Source organism: Thermobia domestica, chromosome 6, assembly GCF_964235325.1.
Source record: "Thermobia domestica chromosome 6, izTheDome1.hap1.1, whole genome shotgun sequence".
Lineage (NCBI taxonomy): Eukaryota > Metazoa > Arthropoda > Insecta > Zygentoma > Lepismatidae > Thermobia > Thermobia domestica.
The window spans coordinates 147,694,556-147,720,591 of NC_137459.1; the positions used below are offsets into that span (position 1 = coordinate 147,694,556).

The following is a 26,036-nucleotide window of genomic DNA, read 5'->3' on the forward strand; positions in this document are numbered from 1 at the left end:
GAGAAGGAGAAAACTAAACTAGGGTTTGTTGCGTAGTAAAAATCAATCTTGAAAAATCAATTAATACAATTGTATAATGACAGATAAGATCATTTAAAAAAAAAAGTTTATACTTTATTTTCGAAGAAAAATGTATTTTAGAATTAATTTAACGGCTAATAAAACAGGCCAAATTGGCAAAAGAGTTTTATAAAGTAAACTATATTTAAGGCTATAAGCATTTAGAAGATCTGTATGGCTAAATGCTTTTACAAATAGGCTAGATTTAGCCAAGAATGATCAAATCGTTATCACTGATCCGATGATGTTGCGTTCAAAGAGCGACGGCAGCGCCATCGCAACCACGACGATACATCATCCCGCCCGCTCAGCGTTGATTGGCTCTTTCGATGTGCAGACGATCAAAACTGATTTCAATAGAGCATGTTGCTCGTTTATCTGAAAGTCTTACTCTGCGGCATCTTTCTGATATGTAATGATAAATGTTGAGGGGAATGGAGTGAAACCCAATAGTTGTATCATGACAAGCCTATTACATTTATACCAATAAAATAAAGAAACTTTCATTAATGCAGGAGGTCACGCCTGGAACTCGTACCTAATTTCAAAATTGGCGTGACCGTGTATCGTGCGTGTGTGTTCGTGATTTTGCACGTATTAGTAGAATGTGCCAGGCATCAGATTAGTTAGTAAATAAATCAACATAAATAAATTACTAACAAAGAATAACACTATCTAAAGCAAAGAGTATGTACTTTATGATTATAAAGAAGATAAGCTTATCACGTGATGCAATAAAATTTGAATCGTGTTGAAGCGGTATGAGCATAGAAAACATTTTCTAGCACGAAATAGCATACTATTTTAGCAATAATTGCGTTAAAAAAAATCAAAATGTCAATTCGATTATGTGCAAATCTGTCGTTCATGTTCCAAGAAACAACTAATCTGTTGGAGCGTTATGCGTTGGCGGGGGAATCAGGTTTTCGAGCAGTGGAGTGTGCTTGGCCATACGATGAAAAAATTGAGGATGTAGTTCGGGCGAAAACGAAAGCAGGCGTACAACAAATACTGATCAATGGACCACCAGGTAAGGTGCTGTTCTTGATACTTATATTTTAGGGAAGGGCATGAAATAAATGATCAGTACAAGGGCATTTTTTACTGCCGTGGAAAGTATTTTTTAAGGGAGGAGGAATAGAAAACGGGTTATGTTTGGCAGAACGGGTCTAGAAGCACGCAAAAAAAAAAAAAAAAAAAAAAAAGGGTAATAGTATACATGAGAACCCCCTGATCTGCGTTTCTTCTGTGTGCTGTTACCACTTCTACATGAAATACCATAAATTTTCTACGTAGTGCAATAGTAAGAAGTAAACATGTGCACAAGACATGCGATATGCGTTAAAGGGGTATGTTTAGTACAAGGGGTCCAGAAGCACGTAAAAAACACAAAATTTACAGGAGAAATGAGTGATGCAAGTACTTAGAGGTAACATAACGTAACCAAATCTAACCTAACCTAACATAAACTAACTTGAACTAACCTAAACTAACGTAATATTAGTAGAAATAAGCGAAATTCTATCATTTTTTGGAAAATTATGCGGGACTCCTACACTAATATAACATAAACTAAACTACCCTAACGTAACCTAAACTAGCCTAACCTAACTTATATTAACCAACCCTACCCTAAAGGAACCGAATGTGAACAGAAATTACCAAAATTGTAACATTTTTTAGAGAAAAGAGCTGGACCCCTTCTGCTAAACATAGGCCGCGTTAAATTCTCCCCCCACCCACATAGTCATAGATAAAGTACAAGGGCACTACACATGCAGATATAAAGTACAGGTACGTTCTTTTTTATTTTCGTCTCAGTCGATTAGTAAATAAAAGTCACTTTGTTACCCCCTTTGTAAGTTCGTACATACTCAATGAATAATCCTTAAAAGTATGAGCGTCCTGCTCCTTCGGGAACTGATGCAGCTTCATGTATACTATATCCAGAAAGATACATGTTCCAAGATGATGATGGATGATGCAAGTACATAGACCTAACATAACGTAACCAAATTTAACGCGAACTAACATAATATAAGTGAAATTCAATAATTTTTTTTTGTTGGAAAACTGCTGGATCCCTACACTAACGTAAACTAACCTAACCTAGGCTAACCCAATTCACTTAACCTAGCTATTATGAACAGAAATTACCAAAATTGTAACATATTTTTAGAAACAATTGCTGGACCACTACTGCTAAACATTAGCTTAGGAAACTTGTAGTCAGCATGGCATCCCATTTTATGGGGATACTTATATTAATGCAATATGAACTTTCTTAGCAGCAAATGCACTCTTACTTCCTGAGAAAATGTTTCTTAAGATAGGAGTACCATCAGTGGGTGCACATTGACTTGAAGAGGGCTGGGAGCTCGATGGATAGCGAGGGGTTGCGTCCGTAGTGAGCTGCTGCGTTAGCGACTGAGTATACGCATAAACGAGGATAGTGGGAAAACACTTTATATATCAAAAGCACACGCCTTGCATGTAATACACCTTTACTACACGTCTATGATCACTTTGTACACTGCCTTCATATAGCACTTCACTTCAATATACCTTGCTTATGGAGCACACTTTGCATTTCGTATTGCTAACTTACTACATATATACGAGATTCCTTAGCATATTTTCCGGTAATTTAAGCTTCTGTTTAAGTTTTCTCTATAAAGTTTGAATACTACATCACATAGTTTGACATTTCTTTATGGTATTTACTACACTGCTTGATATGGCTTCTGTGTTTAACAGCTTATAGTGCAGAATTTGTATTACATATTCTAGTGTTTACACATGCTACAGGTTAGATCCACATATTTTCCGATTTTTTATGTTCCTCGTTCAAAATCAGAATACAGCTTTCTTCCGTAAATTCGACAAAATTGTGCCCCCATAAAATGGGATAGCATTAAAGGTAAATTATTTGGTTTTGATATCAATGATGATAAGGTCATAGAGCACAGGTACCTGTACCCATTTAGCTGTAATAAAGACAGAAACAATTGCCCTCCGGGGCTCTAAGCCGCCTTTACTTGCTAACGCTCTCTGGTCAAAACTATGTGGATTAATTAAACTTTGGTACAGACAGAAAGGAATCTATATAGGGGGACCTGTGTTCTAGAATCATCCAATCAATGGTATTGCGGTAGTAGTAGTAGTGTATATATATATATATATATATATATATTATAGTAGGCAACCAAGATAAAAGTTTAGAGATGATATCTGACCTAACCTTAATTTGTGAATATAAACCAGCCAGCATGAAAACAGTGGAAAAATTTGGTCCATAATTGGTAGAACCGTCGGCGAAAGCAGTGCCGGGAGGAGTTATATTACTCTGTATAGATTGTCTTTAGAAGAGCTGAGTATAAAAACACGAACCAAATTTATAACACCAACGAACTTAAGCTAGGTGGCTATTAACAACACAAACATCTAAGCGGGTGAGGGTACAAGTGCAGCAGTGAGTCCATGAGGGATGCGGCCGTAGAGAGCTGGCGCGACAGCGACGGTGGGTATGTGTCTGAACGAGAATAGCGGAAATACACCCATACGGAACAAAAACACATGCCTTAGGTATGGTACACACATGCCGACACTTCCATGGTTTCGCATGATTACTTTCTACACTGCCTTCAGATAGCATTTCATCCTGACTTACTTATGGGTTGTTACGTGGGAAAGATCGTACATTGCATTTTGTATTTTTACCTAATTATACATGTGAGAGTAAGATCCCGATGTATTTTGAGTACTTATACACTGATCATAAATAACACATTTCTTCCGTAAGTTTACAAGTCAATATTTTTCCTGAAGTGGGGCAATACGAAATGGACTTATTCTAATTTCAGAATTGTATTTTGATATGTGTGCTGTACCAAGATTTGTACCGGAAAAAAAAATCGTATGATTTTATTATTTTCTTGTTGCGGACAGCACGGCAATCTGTGCGTTTAATTATTTTTTAGATTAATGTATATAGGGTTTTGGAGTATGTGGAATTACAATAGTGGAAAGAGGAGAAAAAGATGTCAGCGCAGATGGTTCTGTTTCTAGGATGTGTAAATTAGTTTCTGCCCCATCAAACTCGACGGTGCACCGAATGTTTTTATGGCTTGGAGGATTCACTACCTTCATTTGTAATAAAAAGTCATTAAAGACCGTAAAAGAAAAATAACTTCTGAAAAAAAAAAAAAAATCAGCAGTTGCTGGAGGAGAAGTGGTCGGAAGCGGTCGATGATATGAAAAGGATTCTAGTATATTGCTCTTATGGAAATATAATTCTCTTCTAGTAAAAATTACTTGTGATAGGGTGATCAAAAGATTTCTGTACATTTTATCGTTATACCCGTAGCTAGTAACCATGAAACTGAATTTGCTGGGTACGGAAGTATTTCTGTATACAAGAGCGAAATATATAAATAATAGTGTTTAAAAATATATTTCCTCCTCTAGTTATTTTCTCTGTCTTGACAGTTTGATGATTAATATAATTTAGTGTTCCTTTTCTGTTCCAAGCTGTATGATACGTGTTCTACGTGGAATTGTACCGGGGTTTCAACACCAAAAGTGGGATTGCTAAGCATTTAGCCACAAAAATGCTCTTGAGAAGACTTAAAGAGTACAAAGTCTATCCGGAAAAATAATCCCATACATTTTATTGTGAAGCGACCGTACGTTCTGCCGGGATCGATTGTGGTGTAAGTCAACTACAGATTGTACTTAGAGGTTCTGGAAGGTAGTCTTGGTTTGTGTGATCAAAAGTGTACGATACCTTGGAAACAATTTATCTAATTCATATTTACAACCATCTTTAATACAATGATTTTGTTGTTATTCATTGTTTCTGCATGATTAGAGGGTTCTGTTAGCAGATCCAGTAGCCTATTACAATTAAATGTAGAACATAAAACAGAAGCATATACAGAGCTCCCTCATGGCTATTTGGTTGGCGTATGAGTCTTTGGCTCATGAAGCTCGGGTTTAATTCCGAGTGGGAGGTCATGTGGTTCGTTCCCACGCTAAGCTGTAGATCCACGTCTCTGCAGAAAGGGACGCTAAACTCATTTAAACCAACTAACAAACCAAAAGCATATACGCCATCTTATCATATTAGGTATGTTAAAGTTATAACGTTTGTTCCGATTTTATTTTGCAAACAATATATCTATATTTCATTTTTCTAACTACTGTCACAATTTGTGTTCTACTTTTCCAATTACTGTCATTACAAATCCACACGCCAAACACAATTTCAGCAAAGTACTAACTACAGTTTACACTGTTGATTTGAAAACAAACGTAGATAACACTTGGTAAGTGTTGATGTGATACTTTCTTGTCATAGATAGTCACAAGCCTTTGTAAAGTTAATTTCGTTTTTTATTTATTTATTTATTTATTTACAGAAACTTGCACAAGTTCTGGCTACCTTGTTTTTTGCATGCAATGCCCATAAACTGAATTATTAAGGACATTTTATACTGTTTGGTTTATGAGTGTAAAATATATATATATATAAAAAAAAACTTGTGTAAATTTTACTTTTTTGCTTGTCATAGCTACTTTTTAACTCAGTGTCTCATATTAACTGATAGAAAAAATAGTTTTCCATATAAAAAAATGCGTTCTTAAAAATTCTTTCTACAGATTTAGAGTACAGTTGTAATACTGAATTTTTCATTTTACTTTATTTATACCTTCTTAAATATATTTTTAAAGGTGACTTGAAAAGAGGAGATGCTGGAATGGCAGCAATCCCTGGGCGAGAAAAGGAGTTTAATGACAGTATTGATCTCGCGGTAAAATATGCAAAAGCACTTGATTGCAAAAGGTGAGTTTCGTACACACACCACACATGTTCCATGACACCAAATGTTCATTAGTTTACAGTAGCGTGATCACATTATGAGACAAAAATTAAAAACTACATCTGTATGAATAGCAGGGTGGATTGATTTAAATCAGTCTGATTTAAATCACGATTTTAATCAAGATTTAAATCACTTGATTTTTTAAATAAAAATCGTTGATTTAAATCAAATTCCGAAATGAATTAATTTAAAGTGAAAGTAAGTAAGATCTCGTTTCTCTTCTGTTATTTCGATTATGGAAGATAATAATCATAATACAATGAGACTCAATGTATGTAAGCACAGTATGAAAACGAGTATCACGTAGGGAACTATCGGGAAAAATCCCGTTTGAACGGGTTACGGGTGAACCCTCCTTCCTTCTCTTTGTAACACAGGGTTTTAAAATTTCTATTCCAACGGGGAAATCACCATGGACATTTAAGATAAAGACTCTTTTGTGTCCACGTCTATTTGTTTGTTTCCAGATAATAGGGGCGTATTTAGAGGGATCCGTTCCCCTCTCTGAAACAAAACAAAAAAAAATAGATTTTAAAATTTTGGGCGAAATTTATGTACTAAATACATAGAAGTTCCTCGTGATCGTAATACGAGAAATTTTGGATGCATTAAAATATCGAATAATACTTATAAAATGGATACTTGACCCCATTGCAGAACATGCTGCGATCTGCGATGTGATCGCAGAAAATTTGCCGCGCCTGTGCAGGAAAAATTGTCAGAGGAAATAAAATAGCCAACAGAAGAATATAAAAACGTGCCTGGTATGTATAGATGCTTAAATGCACGGACAACTCGCATTTGAACTGTTTTTCACGTCACATAAAGCATATTTTTAACAATCACAAGTGTTGTTTCTTCTGGAACTGATCATCTTGATTTTTTATTTTGGAATTCCTGCAGGAAATTCGTGTTATTATTCAGTTCAAAATCTCTTATCGTCGCGAATTGTGTCGAGGAATTTGAAGCTTTAAAATATATAAAACGATAATTACAGTGAAACCTGTCAACTTGGCCACCTCTCTAAGTTGGCCACCTGCTTATCTTGGACTAGTTCGTCTTGAACCTGCATTTTCCCATAAGACATTCGTTACTTACTACTCGATAAGTTGGCCACCTGTCTATCTTGGAAGTTGGCCACACTGAAGCAATGTTTACCCTATGATGATAATGATAAATTTACCTGCGTATCTTGGCCACGAAAAATACAGTTTTGTTATTTTTCTTAACTCTTTCGAATTCCCATACGAGAGGCAGATGTTCTGTATTTTTGACCTGACACAAAGAAGCATAGATTCGCACGATTTCTTCTTGGAGGTCAATGGCCAGAACACTACCCTCATAAAAGGGTGGTGAAGAAAGATGTGAATAAGAAAAAGCACACACAGGAATTCAGGAAATGGTTGTACGTATTTGTTTACCCTGTCTGTTTTGGTAAAACCATTAGCTATATCGGCTCCTTTCATCAGTGGGAAGCTTTAGTAATTCCGGAAAATTCTCAAGGTTAAAGCTCAATTGTCATTTATTGGCACCTGACTGCATGTCAAAAGGTAGCGGAGGTTTTGAGATATGAATTCCCTCAAGATTTTCTGAAAACATCTTTTGCTCCTAGGGAAACACTTATAGCTCATTAACAAGAGATAATTAACTACAATATTAGAATGTGTATATCTGACAAAAGGAATAAAGCAAATATGTCTAGAATGAACCACCATTCAGTAACAGCTGAAAAGAAGTCATATCAATTGCATATGAATTTCTCAATTTATAACTTAGCTTTTCTTGTTTTCAATCTGAATAACTCAGTTTGCTATAATATCAATTTCAATAAACTGCGTACATACACTTCTATTTCATGGTTGTTTGTGTTATTGTGTTTCCAATCCGAATAATCCAATGTACCAGACTAGTTTTCAGGAAGAGAAAGCCATGCATATATTAGACATACTATCAAAAGCGCCGATCCTGGGGGGACCGAGCGGGCCCGGGCCCTCAAAGCTCATGTGGTCCCTATTTTATTTATGAGTATACAATATTTGGTATAATTTGAGTGCAATTTGTCTTAAAATCTTCATATATATACATTCTGCATCTGAATGCCCCCCCCCCCAAATTTACAGAAAAATCGGCGTTCTTACATACTATAGTAATATTTTCTAGTACTGTATATTTTTATGATTACTCTATATACATTTATAAGTAGCTGTCGTGCCACTGCTTATTAAAATTTTACAATCAAGTAATACTAGAAATCCTATTCTAAAAATACACAAATCACACTTATTTTCTGTAAGTTGGCCACCTGTCTAAGTTGGCCACTTTTCGATGGAACCGATGGTGGCCAACATAGACAGGTTTCACTGTATGCCTGTTGTGCTGTATGGTTGTGAAACATGGTCGCTTACGCTGAGGAAAGAATGCAGATTGAAAGTATTTGAGAATAAAATCCTGAAACGAATATTCGGAACCAAAAGGAACGGAAATGAGGAATGGCGAAAACTTCATGATGAGGAACTGCATAATTTATACCATTCACCAAACATTGTTAGGGTCATCAAATCTTGGAGGCTCAGGTGGGCAGGACATGTAGCGAGAATGGAAGAAAGTAGGAACACTTTCACAGTTTTAACTGGAAGTCCAGTCGGAAAATGACCATTAGTAAGACCTAGGCGCAGATGGATCTCGCAGAAATAAGATTACAAAATAGAAACTGGATTCAGTTGACTAAGGATAGAAGTCAGGAGAGCTTTTGTGAACATGGCTTTGAACCTCCAGGTTCCATAAGTCATAGAATGAATTAGTTAATTTTAGGCGAAATTTGTGTACTCGATATGTATTTCGTGCTGCTAGCTAGTTCCAATTGTTAAAAATATGCCCCTGCCAAATATCAGTAACTTTCGTGAAAAGAAAAGTGTTATGTTGATATACATTGCTGTACTTTTTCCTTAATGCTTTGGGAATTAATTCAAAATTAAAACCCAATACTTTCACTTAAATGACATAATTAACGTTTAATACAAATTCCTAATGTTTTTTCTTCAGTTCGCGACTTGTATTATACGAAGAAAAAGATTTGATTTAAATCAAAAAAATCGATTTAAATCAAAAAAATCAACAAAAATGATTTTTTTGAAAAAAATCATGATTTTTTTCCACCCTGATGAATAGTGTTTTATAGAAGTTTTTGTTGGCGTCGCTGCTGAAAGGGCGCTAAACTTGAAACCACTCAATAAAAGTTCTTGGGGGGCGCGGTGGCTCAGTGGTAGAGCGTTCACCTCCAGTGCTTGGAGTCCCTGGTTCGATCCCAGCTCGCACCGTGTGGACTTTGTAGTGGACAAACACCGTACTTGTGGGTTCTCCCGTTTCCTCCCACTTTCTTCATTCCATCATTTCACTCATCTCTCATCATCACCATCTCCTTTAGCCTAATCGGCATAAACGTGGGACGTAAAACTTGAAGATTTCATTTTTTTTTCAATAAAAGTTCTTGTGTAACTTCCTTTCAGCAAAGTGCAGAAGGAAGTATGATGTGAATATTTTGTTTACAAAATCCTGCATAATATTTGCCGTGAGAAAATTTATTTTTTTATTTTTTATTTTGTTCCTTTATCGAAGCTTAGGTATGTTTTCAGCACCAAAGCTATATAAAACATTGTTCTACCACCTAAGGTTAAATCCAAATCACCGTAATATATTCAATAATTTCCCACAAAGACCACTTGTACAAAATACGCGTGCGCTAGACCAACATGGGGGGGAGCGAATGTTTAAATATTTCGTCCTGAATTCATCACATCAAGACTATTTAAAAAATATATGAAACCAATTCGACGAGCAAGTTATGGCGCTCCAGCCCGGTAAGAGCTCTAACATTAAGTGGCATATGCTGAACTGACGCTAAATTATTTCTGACCTTCTTGCCCCATAATCTGCACGTTTTATTATTATTATTATTATTATTATTATTATTATTATTATTATTATACAATTAGCTCCCTTCTTCAAACTTATCACAAGCACGGATCTTTTGATTTACTAATTGAAGCTATGGAGTAATATTACATGAATTTCAATAGACTTACTTTGGTACTGCGACCAGTATAATTTTTTAGTCCCGGGTAATTTTCATCAGCACTTTGACCATGATCACAATCACAACCGTCTCAATGTTTAATAAGTCATTACTGATTTTACTGTCCTGTAAAGTGTAAGTAGAACACAGAGTTTGCTGAACAGCAGTAATTATTTATGTTACACTTGTTGTCTACACAACTATTTCTGCTGTACATATCAATTTAGTTTGTTGAATGCCCTCTCTTAGATTGCTAAACATCAAAAAAACGGGTTGTCCTCCGTAACGTAATTTCTGAATGTCCACAGATTAATTTTATTAATTTTGAGTTTAACGTCCCGTTCAGCAGCGAGGCTATATGAGACGTGGACCTACTGATTAACATGGAATCCGAACCACATGAGCTCCCGCCGGAAATCGAACCGGGTCGCCCACGCCAAGTCTACAGATTAAATCTTAGTATGATGATTTCTTAAAGATCAAGGTTACGCTAACAGTTGTATTGGTGACCAATATCACAGTGTTGTTCGACATTACCCAGGATTATATATATATATATATATATATATATATATATATATATATATATAGTGGCGGATCCAAGGGGAGGGCTATAGGGGCTGTAGCCCCCCCCCCCTTGACGCTCAGATATACACTGGATAAAATGGGCTTCAAGCCTGCTTTACACAGGATAAAACGGCAAAATATGGTTCAGCCCCTCCCTTGATCATATCCTGGATCCGCCCCTGTATATATATATATATATATATATATATATATATATATATATATATATATATATATATATATATATTTTGCGGTATAAGTGTACGTCTATTGCCATTAAGTGTGGATCATGTCCATATTGCATATCCTGTATACAGATTACGCAAAAGTTGTTAAAGAAAAAGTAATCGGGCTTCACATTTTGAAACTACGGTGAACTTCCAAACTGTGGAAATTTAATATTGAAACCAGAAGTGGTAGACCTATCACTTCTTGTTGCAATAGAGGGATATGGTAGAAGGTGAAACCTGTTCTTGAAACGCGAAAACCACATAAAAAGCCATTTTTCGATACCTTATTACCATTTTTGCTCTAACGGGGTCAAAAATGAAACCTGAAACTCATGAGATTTGCACAGAATCCGGTTTTTCTAGAAAGGAAGTGTGGAAATAGAAAATACTCATGCGGCACTGAATTCGTAGCAAGAAACTGCTTCTCGCTATCTATTTCATTCTTCTTATGGCGATCAGTGCTGAAACCAGAAACTGTAGATTTATATCATTTCCCGTTTGAATACAGGAATAAAGGTGAAGATGAAACCTGTTCTTAAGACGTTGAGTCCATCTCAAAAAGTCATTTCTCGCTATCTCTCGGTTTTTGCTTTATGGAGAGCAATATTTAAACCGGAAGTGGTATAAAATTTCTACAACTTCTGGTTTTAGTAGAGGGATAACAGTTGAGCTGAAATTGATTCTGGCGGTACTGAATCAATATCAAAACACCGCTTTCCTCCCTACCTATCACTATTTTTGCCTTTTGCAATCAGTGTTGAAAACGGCCGGCTTAAATAGATGATTAAGAGAAGAGATAAAACTTATTCTTGAGACACTGCATTCATATAAGAAAACCGTTTCTGGCTATCTCTTACTTCTTTTGTTCTGATATCTGTAAACAGACAAAGGAACGTACCCATTCTGTAAGATTTCCCATCCATGCATAGCATGGTTTGGAAATTCAGAGAGATACAAGGAAACAGGACAGGAGAAAAGACGGAAGCATACTACCTGTGTTTTGGAAAAATTGTTCGAAACGATGATTGATTGATGTTCTCATTACGTCACAAACATTCTGTAATAAAAATAGTTCTTTGCCCAGTTTGAAAAAATTAAATAAAATGAAATATTTCAGTTTAATGTCCCACGATTATACCGTTTAGTCTAAGGGAGACAATGATTAAAGCACGTGAATGATGATGGGAGAATTGGTGAAATGAGAAAGTGGGTGAAACGGGAGTACCCCAAGAAAACCCACGGACACGATGTTATCCAGTACAAACTTACTTGGCCGGGGATCGAACCAGGGACCCGACACACCAGAGATAAGCGCTCTACCACTGAGCCACCGTGCCCCCTTTGGTCAGTTTGAGTACTATGCAATAAACATAAGCGAAATCTTCACTCAATCAACATGGTGTTAGTATCGGTACTTATCCATTATAAACTCTCCTCCGACCACCAGCTGTTTTTAACTTCAGTGAATACTTACTTCGAATAGAATGAATATAATCTATCGGGTAAATTAAGGAAAATAGTTTTTAATAGCTAGAGAAAGAGAAAAATAATATAATTTACGATTTTCGTTCACACATATTTCGATAGTTTATCTGTGTTTGTTACATGGTTTATTATTATCATTATTTCTTTTTAATTATATCAGTTTAAAAACAGCACACGCAGTGGAAAGTATTTTGGAAAGATTTATCAAAGGCGATCTGCTGCGGTATATTATTATTATTATCATTATTTTAATTGGAAATAATTTTTACTATATTACTTAAAGTATGTAATATATGTTTTAATTTCAGAATACATATTATGGCAGGGAAGGTAGAAAATCCCCAGGAAGAGCATTTGAATACGTACGTGAAGAATCTTACTCATGCAGCATCACTTTTAAAACAAGAAGATATTGTAGGTTTGATAGAGCCCATAAATAATATCAGTGTTCCGAATTACTTCATGAATAACTTTGAAAAAGGTACACAATATTTTTTTTAGAAATTGTTGTCAAAAGTAAATTTGTAAATATGATTATATATTCGATCATAGTTGTTGTGGTGCTAGGAACAGCAATAAGCCAAATACAGCACTGCTCAACAAAATGAAACTTTTTGAAAGTTGTTTTTGATTTGACATCTGATTTTATATAATTGGAGGTTGCTAATTACGAAAATGAAACTAGTTTTTCCCCATCACGTCAGGTCTTTGTACAAATCGGAAAACATGATTGCGTAAATTGTGCTATTTGCACAGCAACGCTGCTAATATAGAGTAACATTATGATTATATATTTCCAACAAAGGAACATTATTTTGCTTAGTAACTAATCTGAACATCGATATTCTAAATTATTAAGGTCATTCATAAACAACTTACCTCATTTTTGTCTCTGCCTTTTCACTTGGAAACTCCTAAAACTAGACTTCCTTTTGTGAGTAGTTCGTGAATCTTCACGTACCAACGTCCAGCAATAATCCGCCAGCATTGTTGTACTCCAACGTTCCTGATAGCGGCACTCAATTGATTTGATGTCTTGGTGAAATCTTTCACCATGTTCGTCACTTAAATCACCCAAGTTAGAAGGAAAACTGTCTAAATGTGGAAACAGAAAATGAATCTTAAGTCTCATTTTGTACCCTAATGTTTTAAACTTCTGGAGCATATTGGACACAATGTATTTGTAATTTTCGTGTTTGTTGTTCCCGAAAAAAATATGACACACGTCCCTAAATGCACTCCATGCTTCCCTTTCAACACTTGTCATACAACGTTCAAAATCTGAGTCCTTAAACAACTTTCTGATCTGAGGACCAATGAATATTCCTTCTTTTAACTTAGAACTTGAAAGTTGTTGGAATTTTGTCACTAGACACTGGAAGCACTGTCCATCTTTATCCAGAGCTTTGACAAATTGTTTCATTAGGTCCAGTTTAATATGCAGATGTGGTAATATGACTTTTGAAGGGTCTACGTGGCAGATGCTTTTCAAATTTTTACTTCCTATATTGCGGCTTTCCCTGACAGGTCAGTCAGTTTGTGTCCAGTGTTTATCGCGTTCTCTGCTGTACCATTCGCAAATGTGGCATGGTTACTTGGTGTACCCTTGTTGCTGTCCAAGAAGCATACACATCACCCCTAGATCGCAGCACAGTAACCACTGATGATTCTTGTATTTGATTTTTTCAAAAGCATTTCCATATTTTCATAAGTCTCCTTTAAATGTACAGAATGAGCAATTGGTACAGAGGGTTGTTGGTTGCTGTTGTGAAGAAGCAAACCCTTCAAACTGCTCTTGTTGGAATCAATGAAAAGCCTCCATTTCTCTGCATTATATTCATCCTCTGTGAGTTTTATCATGAGATTTCTGACGTCGTTGCAAAAAACTAAGTTTCCGTCAGCAGAAAAGTATTATACAAATTCTTTCTGATGATGTCTAAAATATGAACATGATGTCACTGAAGCCAATAAATTCTTTTCACTAAGCCTTGAGCCTAGGAGTTCCGCTGCTTGCTTGGACATATTCAAGTCTCGCACTAAATCGTTTAACTCGGGTTGTGTAAATAACTTCGGCTCAGCAGCTTCCTTTTCTCTGCCATACATCTCACCACTACATTCTGTGATACTAGAAGCATAATCTGTAGACAGTAGTTCTTGCGGTGGGTTAGGTACTGGAATACCAATACCATGTGGTACAGCTCATAATGCAGATGGTAGGTTAGTATATGTAAGGCTTCGTTTGTTTCTAGCCGTAAAACCTTTAACTTCACACGAACAGAAATAGCAATCATTACTATGATCTGTCGCTTCACGCCATTTGGTATTCCGAAATGTAGAGATTTCTTCTTATCTTTTGTCCAGTTTCTTAGGTCTTCGACACACACTTTACATACTGTGTGTGGCGCATATGATTTGTCTTGATCCCCTAACTTGATTCCGAAATAGGCGTAATATGCATGTTTCACAAACGATGTAATTTTTTGTCTGTTTCGACACTAAATAACTGCCACAGATGTAGCAGAAATAATCAGAAATGTTCCGACATTTCCTACGTTCCATTTCGATTCAACAACAAACAGCACAGCACAGCTAGATACAACAACAAAACGTACGGCGACCCGTAGTTCTCACAATCACAGCTTACACAGCGCTGTTATTGCGTTTCCAGCGTGTAACGCGTTGTGATATTATTCAGTGTTACCAGATACTGTACATACGTTTTCAATGTTAGCAGAATAAGTAATTGCACGTCTTTTATTACAAATTCAAAGATAATCAGAAGAATATGGAATCGAAAGTATCTTTTTATATTTGCAATCAGTACATTTATAATCACTACTTCTTCCGAAATATACATTTATACGGCTATTTTCCTCTCCCACTCCCCTCTATTTTAAGAAAACTATACGTGATAGAGCAAAACTACCTACATTTTTGGATTTCTCAGGTCAGAAACATTAAGAAAACGTTAATAGTTTCCAAACAGCAAAATCATTGTACAGCAGTGTAATTAAATACAGCTACGAGAACATCAAAATTACAGGAAAGAAAATCTTCACTGTACAATTTCGTACTAGAGATATACAGAAGTTGATGTTTCTTACTATATTGCTTAAACCAGTATTATACTATTAAAGTATTTTAGGATGCAATTAATGATTTAATTACTGTTGTCATTTAGTATTTTGGAGTTTTTTTTCTTAATAACTTATCTAAATCAGACCTGCTGGAGTTTTTTTTTTTTTCTTTCTTGTTCTGAATCTGGGAACCTTCAGTAAAATGTTTTGAACTAGATATATACTGGTCAATTCTGCTTTCAAACTTTATTTACTTATTTGTTTTACTAGTGTCTGATCTTTTAACATGCCTATTGTTAAGTATGTCAATAATAATAAACTACATAGTCAATATGTTGCTCCACAATAATTATTTTTGTTTTCATGACACACTGTTCTGTGACACTCTCGTATGAAAGGTTTCTAAACTGCAGCTCTCTGATTTTCAGTTTTCGTGGTTTTAAACCACATGGAAAGAGATTGATCTCACTACCCATCCTCTACTGGCTAAATGGACTTTCGTAGCTCTCGTTAGCCAGTGGACTGGAAACTTTCTTCGAACAGAACATCCACATATATATAGCAAATAATTATTATTATTTGATTTTGTATATTACTGCAGGAGTATGCATTACAGTGTAGGACTGAATCACTTCGTGAATTTTGAGAAAAATAATTTTAAAAAGTTCCTTCAGTGACTCAGAAGGTGTCTTCCAATGCTTCATAGAAAATTTCATTTGCTTGCTATACACTCAGGTAACACACATCTTTGCTCTAAAATATGAATTATTTGAATATAACTCAAATGTACTACTAATTACAACACTTCAAAGAATGTGACTCAGTTTCCTTTCTTCAATTACCTATATAGTATGTATATAAAAATTGGATTTTCTTGTCTTGTTGATATATTATGTTGTGTTTATAATTTACTGATTACGTAGTTAACTTTGGCTATTATATCACCAAAGATCGACATATGTAATGGGTAATCCGCCATTCATGGTATATAGAAAGTTGTTTTAAGTTTGGTGTCTGTCGAAGCTGTTGAAGTCTTGTTTCCATCAGTTGGTGTTCTGTACTATTAAATAATGTTCTGAATGTTATAGGCTTGGAGGTGGTAAAAACTGTGAACAGCCCGAACTTGAAACTCCAGCTGGATATTTTCCACTTGCAACATATTAGCGGCAACTTAACAAACAACATCAAGCGCTATCTTCCGTATGTAGGTAAGATAATTTACCACTTATGTATTAAAATTTTGACGCGCTTCCTTAAGTCTAAATGGTTATTGTTTTGTCTTTGGTGCGACTGACTGGGTTGATTCGGATCCACGTTAAACTGTATATCTATTGTTCATATAGCTTGAATGTTGGAAAGTAACGTTAAACTTCAAAACACAAAAATTCTGCCGTATATTCGCAAATAACTTAATATTTAATTCTAGATTGGGCTGCGTAAAAATCGTGCTTATATGATAAATGCACAATATGAACTGAAGGTTAGGATTAGTAATTAGATTTCTGCGCTTTCGGCATCTAGGCCACGTTAGCCTGCAATGTATGAGGAATAACGTCCGTCGGCGATCACACTGCCCGGAGAATTGGGGAGGAAGAAAGGAAAGGGGAAGGAAGGAAGTGACCTGGGGTCATTGTCAGATATCATCCCAGCATTTGCCTGATGTGACTAAGGAAACCCTCACTCAGGACGACTGACCTGAAAAAGCTTTCAAACTTTTTCAACGTAGTGTCCCCACAGAGAATCCAACCCAAGACCGCTCGCACCAACGGCGAGAGCGTTAGCGACTACGCTACGCGGAGCTGTAAGATGAGCTCAAGGTAGGCATCAAAGACAACAACGTTAAATTTTAAACATATATCAGATGATTGTAAAAAAAAAAAAGTACCTGTATTATTAATACACATTTTGCTCATGGATCTTCTCAAGTCATTTTTCTTATTCAAAATGCTTTATTTAGTCCATCAGGTGTACCAAAACTTAGGCGATTATTGTAATTTGGGAAAGAATAGCTAGGAAGTAGAATCTTAAGATAATACATGAAAGTAGATTGATTCTAAATTAGGTAAAATTAATTTCGTATGTATTTCGATAGTGTGTATGTATTTTGAACAGCCTGCATTTGAGTTCCCAAAAGTAAAGTTAGTTATTTTTAAAATATATATCTTGCTCTGCATTTGTGTTTTAAAATTTTTATACGTGCATTTCATTGGCTGATTTTTGTAACTATATTTATTGTACTTGTTACTTGAAAGCTGTCATTTGTCTCTGTATTAAGAATTATGTATACAACAATGGGAGCAAGATTTAAAAGAAAGTATTGTTTTCAACATGTAATTGCTTTAAGTAATACTGTTTTTTTTTTTTTTAAAAAAAAAAAAAAACAATTTTAAGGAGCTGTATTTAAAAAATACCTGCAAAATGGACGAACAGACGAATAGTGCTAGAAGCAATATTTTATTTTAGTGGATTTGAAATATGTGTTCTAGCAAATAAGAAGGTTCATGTTAAGAAATAATTTTTTAATGACTATCATAAGTGCTTTGCATAACGCAGAACAAAATTGCTTGAGATTTAATTTTACTTTGCGTTTATTTCAGGTCACATTCAAATTGCACAGGTTCCCAACAGAAATGAACCTAACACACCCGGAGAGATTAATTTCCCCTATATATTCACATTGGTGCAGGAACTTAAATATGATGGATGGATAGGACTTGAGTATAAACCTGCAGAAAACACAAAGTCAGGACTGAAGTGGATTCAGGAATTTGGTCTTGAGATATGAGAGATTCGTCGCTTCTAATACGCCTACCAATAAAAGTAAGGTAAAAGTTAAGAATACGTTTTAATCGTCATGTATATTATGTATCGGTACTAATTCAGAAAATGAAGTAAATTCAAAAATATTTGAGATTAACTGTAAGCACCAAAAACAGAGGGGGAGGGTTTTATTGCCAGCTTTACAGAATCTGATGACTGAATTCAGATAGTAAGAGAGTATAATCTTTCATTTTCTCAATCCTGTACAAGGAACAGTAACGACGCCAAAGTGGAGGGTTATGTATATGTGGGAGGAAGGGGGGAACAGCTTTCCTTCTGGTTACGTCTGCTCTCATTCCCTAGGTTCCACTGATTTAACAAGAAAATATTCGGTTAATTAAAAAATTATGTACAATTTCATGAAATATTCACTCTAGATTGCTACGATTAATACTACACCTCATACGTACTGTAGTTTATGCTCCTTAAAAGAATGTTCCAGCAACCATTTTATTGCCCAGGTATTTATCCTCTGATGATACGTCAGGCCACGTAACTAATATGTAATGGTTGCATACATATCAGGCATTTTTAAAGACAACCAGGAATGTCCATATATTTTGAAATATGTCCACCCGCAAATCCCCTCTCTCGAGCCGAAAATCAAAAGAAAATGTCTTCGTGCGCGATTAGATCTGGTGCAGATATATGTACAAAATTTGGTGGGTCTAGGTGACTTCTTACTATGCAATAGACACATATTATTATAAAGATGGATAAATTATATCGTATGAAAGGTAGTAGAGATCCAAAAGCTTGGAAAAATTCGAAATATATTAAACAAGTAAGTTTTTGCCTGGGAAATTTTAGGCTTCTTTCAAACATTTCAATCTTAATGAAGAAATAACAGTACGTTTCACCTTCTGTCTCACATTATAACACGAAAGAATATTTAATTACTGTATTATGAAGGGAAAAAATATGAAAAAAATATCAAGAATCAAAGAAAATCGACCATCCGGTAACAAAGGAAAAGAACAAATTGGTGAATGCAGTGCTTTTTCCATCAAATGAAGAATTCCAAACCAATAATACGACACCGTGTGTGCTGGAAGTATTTTAATATGATTTAGTTAGGAACAACTTCGTGTGAAACAGATATTTGTTCACTGTTGTGTGGGCAATCTGAATATGTAATAGCTTAACGTAATGCCATTTGAAAACAAACGAGTTTCTACCAAGTTGGTAACTTCACTATTTGTGAGATTGGTGTAACACTTACGCATAGCCTATGTAAAATAGTATTTACTGTGTTAAGTTCGTCAAAAATAGATTGTGTGTGTTTGAAGATACTTTGATTTATCTACAAATTTTGCCATTATTTGTATTCATGATCCTCAAATGTTTATTGCCCCCGCCATTTTGATATTTATGGCCATTAGTATCTGTAATTTTGAAATGAATTCACACCTTTAGGGACCTACTTTTCAGATTTTCTTAATGTTTTGGAGCTGGAAAGTATTTCTTGCAACTATTAGATATTAGTGATTATCAGGGATGGTTTCTTTTCTTTTTCTTTTTTTTTTTTTTTTTTCACCGAAAACAGTTTTCATTTTTCTCCAATAGTTTTGGGTTTTTACTGAAACCAGTGAGATTTTTGCAGAAGTCGATATCCTTTCTTGTTCGTGTAAGTTTCCAAATGTTAACGAAGAAACGAAAAGTTTATTAGAAAATCGCACCCGGACCGAAACCTTTTTATTATTATTACAGGAAACTGAATCTGTTCTTTGAAAGTTTTTTAAACTAAAAACCGAAAAAACTTTTTTTTACTCATCAATATTTCAATACTCATCAATATTAGAAATTCAGCATTAGTGTATAATTTCTGATCTACAGCTAACTATAATATATATATATATATATATATATATATATATATATACAGTCTGTTAAGTAAGAACGTGGTCGCATTACGCACAGCTGGTAACAGATATCGCCTTAGTTCTTTCACACCCAATAGAGGGAACCTGTGTCCTCCATGCAATGTCCAGAAAGCACTAGTTGAGTGTGAATGTGTGTCTGAGAATGACAATAACAACAATGAGTGCAGCTTACACGTCGCGTTTTGAGGCTGTGTTTCTCTGTAGCCACCCAAGAGGGCCGAAAATGAGTGACGCCGCGGCGACGAAATATATGAGGAAGTCCCAAGTCGTTTTTACAAAACTGGATAAATCGCTATAAAGTGGTGAAGAACGTGGATGACTTTCAAGAAGGGTCAAAAGGGAAAGTGACTCCACAAGTGGCAAATATGATTATTAAGCTGTTTTCCGAACTCCAGCCTTAGCATTGCGTCAAGCAAAAGCAAAATGGCTACGATGTGTCTTGTGGTACTATTCCAACATTAAATATTGCATAACCTCCGGGTTCTCAACATTAAATATTGCATTATAGTGATGAAACCTTAAGTTAAGAGCACCCCACGAAACGACTGGCGTGGGCAAAGGACAACTTGGACCGCGAGTGGGTCAACGTAATTTTTACCGACGAATCTTCTGTGTTGGATTATGTAAGCAGACAATGGGCCTGGTCAACTGCCGCCAACAGGTTGTTCCAACGAACAGTGAAACATCCCATAAAGCTGCATATCTTGGGGTGTTTCTCAAAATTGGGTTTTAGCACGTCGCATGTGTTTATCAGCACTTTACATGCACGGAAGGTGTTACAAATCTAACAAAGATGTTTGCAACGGACTGCCAAACGTTGGTACATCGACAAAAATGAAGATTGTATACTGCAAGAGAGCAATCATCCTAAGCACCGCAGAAAACTCTGCAGAGACTGGAAAAGGGAGAAAGGTGAGCAGGTACTGGATTGGCCCTCACAGTCGCCTGAGGTTAATCCCATTGAAAATGTCTGGTCATACATCGAGCTGAAGCTTCAAAGCAAACAGGACTTCACTTTAACCCAGCTGTCCCCGCAAATTCGACGCATTTGGAGGTCTCTTCCACGTGAATATGCGGAAAACTTGGTTGCAAGCATGCCTTGAAGATGCCAGCCATTATCGACGCTGCGCGTGAATGGGCGTCAACTGTTAATTGTACGTGCATTTTTCTTTTGTGCATATCTGATGTAGTATATAGTTTAATTTGCTGTCAAATACATGTTTCTTCTAATTAACCCGACCACGCTCTTATTTAACAGACTGTACATCTTTTTTGGGGTTTCCTCAGTTTTGCTGCTCACTCCGTTAGCCGAGTGGCCAGCGAAGACACCTTTGGTACGGGTTCGATTTTCGGTGGTAATCACTAAAATTTGAGCGCATTACAGTGGCTTGGATTCCACCTTAGGCTGTAGGTCTATGCTTCGTGTAGCCTGAAAGGGACACGTAAAGTTCAACCATCAAAGTATCTCGCTCTATCCCCATCACACACCTGAGTTGAGAAGTCTACGTTTCCCTAACCTCTATTGTACTATGGTAGTATATTTTAGCAAAAGAAAGATGAAATTGTACGGAACTTTTAATTAACCGAATATTTTCTTTCTTTCTTTAATAGTATGTTGTAATCAGTGTTAAATCAGTAGAATGTAGGGAAGGGGAGCAGACGTAACCAGCTGAAGAGCTGTTCCTCCCTCCCACCGTACATAAGCTTTCACGTTGGCTTCGTCACTGTTTCTTGCATAGGATTGAGAAAAATGAAAGATTATAGTCGCATGTCTGAATTCACACACAAAATTTTCAGTTATCAGATTCTATAGAGCTATCGGTAAGTTTTATGTAAAATAAAAGAAAGAGAGATACAAGAAAATTCTTCCCTCTCTCGAAGAGAAAGGAGGAAGCACATGAAAGGGTAAAATAGATACGATGAAAGATCTAAACTTAGAGCACATACTTAAAAAGGTGGATACTTAGAGCACATTACAATAAATTAACATTGTGCGCGCTTCGTTTACCATTAATTTTGATCGTCACATTAACACGTATGCTAGATTAATCCCTTCAGTATTTCCTTCCGAGTAAACTCGGGTGGAAAATTCTACTATGTTTGTAATATCACCATAAACATTTAAATCTTAACTGCTAATGTGCGTATTTTGATAAGAGTTAGTTGTTACACATAACCCCTTGGTTAGTTGACTTGATGTTTAACGTCCCCTTTCAGTACCGAGGTGAATATATAACGTGAGATCCGAACCACCTGCAGTCCCACCGGGAATGTAAGCATAGTTCCGGCGCAAAACGTGCATATGTTAACCATATAGAACAGGGATATGTATATATGACCCGAGATAAAGATTATGTTATTCAATTAAAGTTTTTATATTTTAGATACACTATTTGCATTATGTAACATGTTTACTATTAATTAGTTTTAATTATAGTAATAAATATATTTTGTTCAAAACCAGTTAGTTGTAAGTTTCCTGTGTTGTACCATGTTTTAGGTCGGTTTCTTTCTTGAATTCTTGCTTTGGCTTCCCACAGTTTTGACAGCATTCCTTCTTCAAATGTACTTAGTCCGATCCAGTTAGGGTTGCTCGATATACTGTATCAGAGGTTTGGCATTTAAAGTAATTGTAATAATTTGATTTCCGAATTTGTTTATTTCTGCTTTCCAGCAATTGTCTTTCTACTGTTGTGCTCTTTGCTCCTGATGTTCACTCAGTGACCATGTTTTACTTCCAGAACTCAGATGATAACTGAATTATATTGTACATTGTCACATTCTTGCTTATTTCTTTTTATCCTACTAATCCTTCGTTGATAGCACTGTCAGTCATTAAAAAAATAAATAAATAAAAAAAATAGTAGTATATTTTATGTGCAAACTCTACATAAACTTTGGTATTTTCTTTGGTTGTTGGAGACGTAGACCTACTTGTATTTGATATTCTAGGACTTAACATTTCATCTATCTACTGTGGTGTTAATTGTAACGCCCAAGCATTCAACGTTATTAGTTTGCTTTACTTTTTCGTGAAAGCTTACTGTGTAAGATTTTATCTGTTATCCTTATTGCGTTGTCACTTCAGTGTGTACTTTCATATCTTTTTCATCGACGTAGTGGTTATTATTTTTTTCCTTGTATGTTTCTTTGTAGGTTTTCTTTAGAGTTAGGTGGATTGCTTTATGTTAGTAAATATGTATGAACAGGAGAAAATGTATCGTTGTTTTCTATGGATTTCTTACACTGCGGATGAATGGAGAATCGAAAGTTTTGCGTTTATTAATTTTTTCTTTCCTTTCTTAATTCTTAATTAAAGATGTGACGCGAGTGTAAGAAGTTGTGAATAAACTGACTCAAAAAATACTCAGCTTCTATAGCCACAACATGTGTGTTGACAAAGAATATATACAAACGAAAAATTGACAGAAATAAATTTGGAACTCCATGCAAATCTATTCGTGCAAAAGAAACTGAAAATTAACTAGCGGTACTAGGTTTTGCAGTTTACAAGCAGGACATGGTCGTGGGAAAGCTTGTCAATCTTGGCATCAAACAAGTATTCAACTTGAACACAAAACGCACTCGCAGTAAAGCAACCCCTCTTCCTGAGGGTGTGTGCAGTCAGTGTGGAGCAGTGTTCGTTATTTAACCAGTTCAGTTTGTAGCTGAATTGCACAATGAGACTGCGAGAATAAGAACTAAAGAAGAAAGAAAATAGCAATCAGCAGCTACCACAAGTGCAAGTTATGTAGAGATGTAGTTAAATACTAAAACACTGGAAAACAAAGAAACACTGACAGAAACACGCGGCATATTAAGAAAACTGAAACAAAACCCACAACCGAGTGCTTGAAAGGTTAGAGATGAAGGAAGACGCATTGGAAAGCATATCAATCCACGAACAATACGAAATGTGCTTCATGAAGCCAGGTGTAATGGCTATACAGGCTTGTATAAACTAAGGATTCCAATTCCGGAATTTTTACTTTCCGGAGTCCTCAAAGTAAAATAGGAAAACCTCTGGAATTTTTCGAAAATCCGGAAAGTGAAATTTCCGATTCCGGAAAATAAATCTTCGGAATCCGGATAATTTTGGCCATCCCTAGTACAAACCTTATATGAGCAAGGCGAACAGAAAGAAGTAACTGACTATGGAAGAGAACATAAAATGATCCTTAAGTTTCAACGGAAGATGGTTTTCAAAGACAGAAACAAATTCAGTCTAGCTAAGACGGGCGTGTAATTGTAGGGCCCACAAAGACTGGAGAATGATGAGAAAAATCGTACAGCGTAAGTAAACACGATGGGGGCGTTTGTTAGTGTTTTGATTTACTGATAGTACCGTGTTTCACAAACGACAGTCATCAACATAAGAAAATCGCTCGCACCCACCAGATTCAAATCTTGGGCTCACTGGTGATTCTTTATCTGCACTCAAGAGAATTACCCGTAACGCCAATCCTCAACGTAAAGCTGTTGTACAGTACACCATGCCATGCGAGATAAAAATACGTCCCCAGTCGCCTGATGCAAGTCCCATTTGAGAATATATGGTTTGAGAGAATATGTGGCATGCGCTAGACAAAAGAACTAGAAATCAAAATCTGAAATAAAATTGACAAACGTACATTGTTGGTCAAATGAAGGAAAATTACTCCAGGAAAACACAACCCTTGTCAAATTAAACTCGACATGACGGTTGCAGGAGGTCATCAAGGAAAAAGGGAGGATCCACCAAGTATTGAAAATGTCACACGCGATGCCAGATGTTTTTTGCATGCATTACATTTAAATACTAGTTTGCATTTGCATTACAGATCCAATATTTATTACTTTCAGGAGATAATAGGGGAATAAAAGCATTGTTTATGGGTTGCAGTTGAATACTTGTTTAAGTCGAAATCACACATCATGTGTTCTTCCAAATCAGACAATTATATTGTATTTATTTGATCCTTCGTACACAAATAATTATATATGCATGTATTATCGCATTTGTTCAATATCTGCTAGTTGTCGATGAAGGTAAGAAGTGTTAAGTAATTTGTGTAAGAAGTGTGAAATTTTTTTTTTTTAGTTACTTCGGATCTTCCAGATCTGTATCACTATTGTTAATAGTACTATACTAGGAAGTATATAAAACAATAAGCAAAATTACTAAATATCGTTTTTTTATGTTTCTTACAGGAACTCTCTGATGAATACACAAAATATTGCATATTGAACCTTGGTAGAAAATGATATTTTTTTATGTGGTTGGCTTGTGTTCTGGGAGATTGTAATAAATAAATACTGAAAACTATATTTTGTTACTGGAAAAATGTTCTTGTTAATTGTATATTAATAATATTATAGTATGTTACAAACACATTTAACTTTGTCTTATTTTCTCTTGAATAGAATAAAGTAGCAAAATGGGGATTTCTACTCATTGTTGATTTATATTAAAAAGAAAAGCATCTGGAATAAATAAATATATATTTCTTTCCTGTGTGTACGCAATATTAACTAAGTTACTGGCCTTTGAAAATCACTTCGGGCCACGCCCACTGAAAACGTTCAAGTGCTATTTTTCTTCAAGAATGGCAAGAATCTAGATGCCGAAACAATCGTCTGCATTTGCAGTAAATAAAGTTAGAAAAATGGATGTCGATGTTAGATGATAGAAAGTGAGATAAGTTACCTAAGCATTAATATTGTACCGTTCCACTTTCTAAAATTAGTACTATTACTACATCCAGTTAGAATTCGAAATTAGATTTCTGGACTTTCGGCGTCTATGGCCAAGTTAGCCCATGATGTAGGGCCGGCGCGAGGGGGGTCGAGCCGTGCCACCGCCCAGGGCGGCAAAAATTGAAAAAGAAAAGACTTCACTCACATTCAGAAAATACTCACTGAGGAAATTTAGAACATTTTCCCTCATTTTCAATTATCAAACTACTTGCCACAAGCAT

The 26,036-nt window shown here is 35.7% G+C and overlaps 1 protein-coding gene across 2 annotated transcripts; it reads left to right on the forward strand.

Moving 5' to 3' along the window:
* Positions 1-470: 470 nt before the first annotated feature.
* Positions 471-25,509, forward strand: LOC145688254 (putative hydroxypyruvate isomerase). Of its 2 annotated transcripts, none has more exons than XM_081762215.1 (6): positions 471-1,090; positions 5,794-5,905; positions 12,608-12,780; positions 16,465-16,584; positions 17,974-18,201; positions 25,270-25,509. In XM_081762215.1, exons 1-5 carry the CDS (start codon positions 895-897, stop codon positions 18,159-18,161), a joined length of 789 nt encoding a protein of 262 aa, XP_081618341.1. In that variant the 5' UTR covers positions 471-894; the 3' UTR covers positions 18,162-18,201; positions 25,270-25,509. The 2 variants fall into 2 exon arrangements, with proteins under 2 accessions (XP_081618341.1, XP_081618340.1); XM_081762214.1 differs by having other exon boundaries at positions 472-1,090; positions 17,974-18,196.
* Positions 25,510-26,036: the final 527 nt, after the last annotated feature.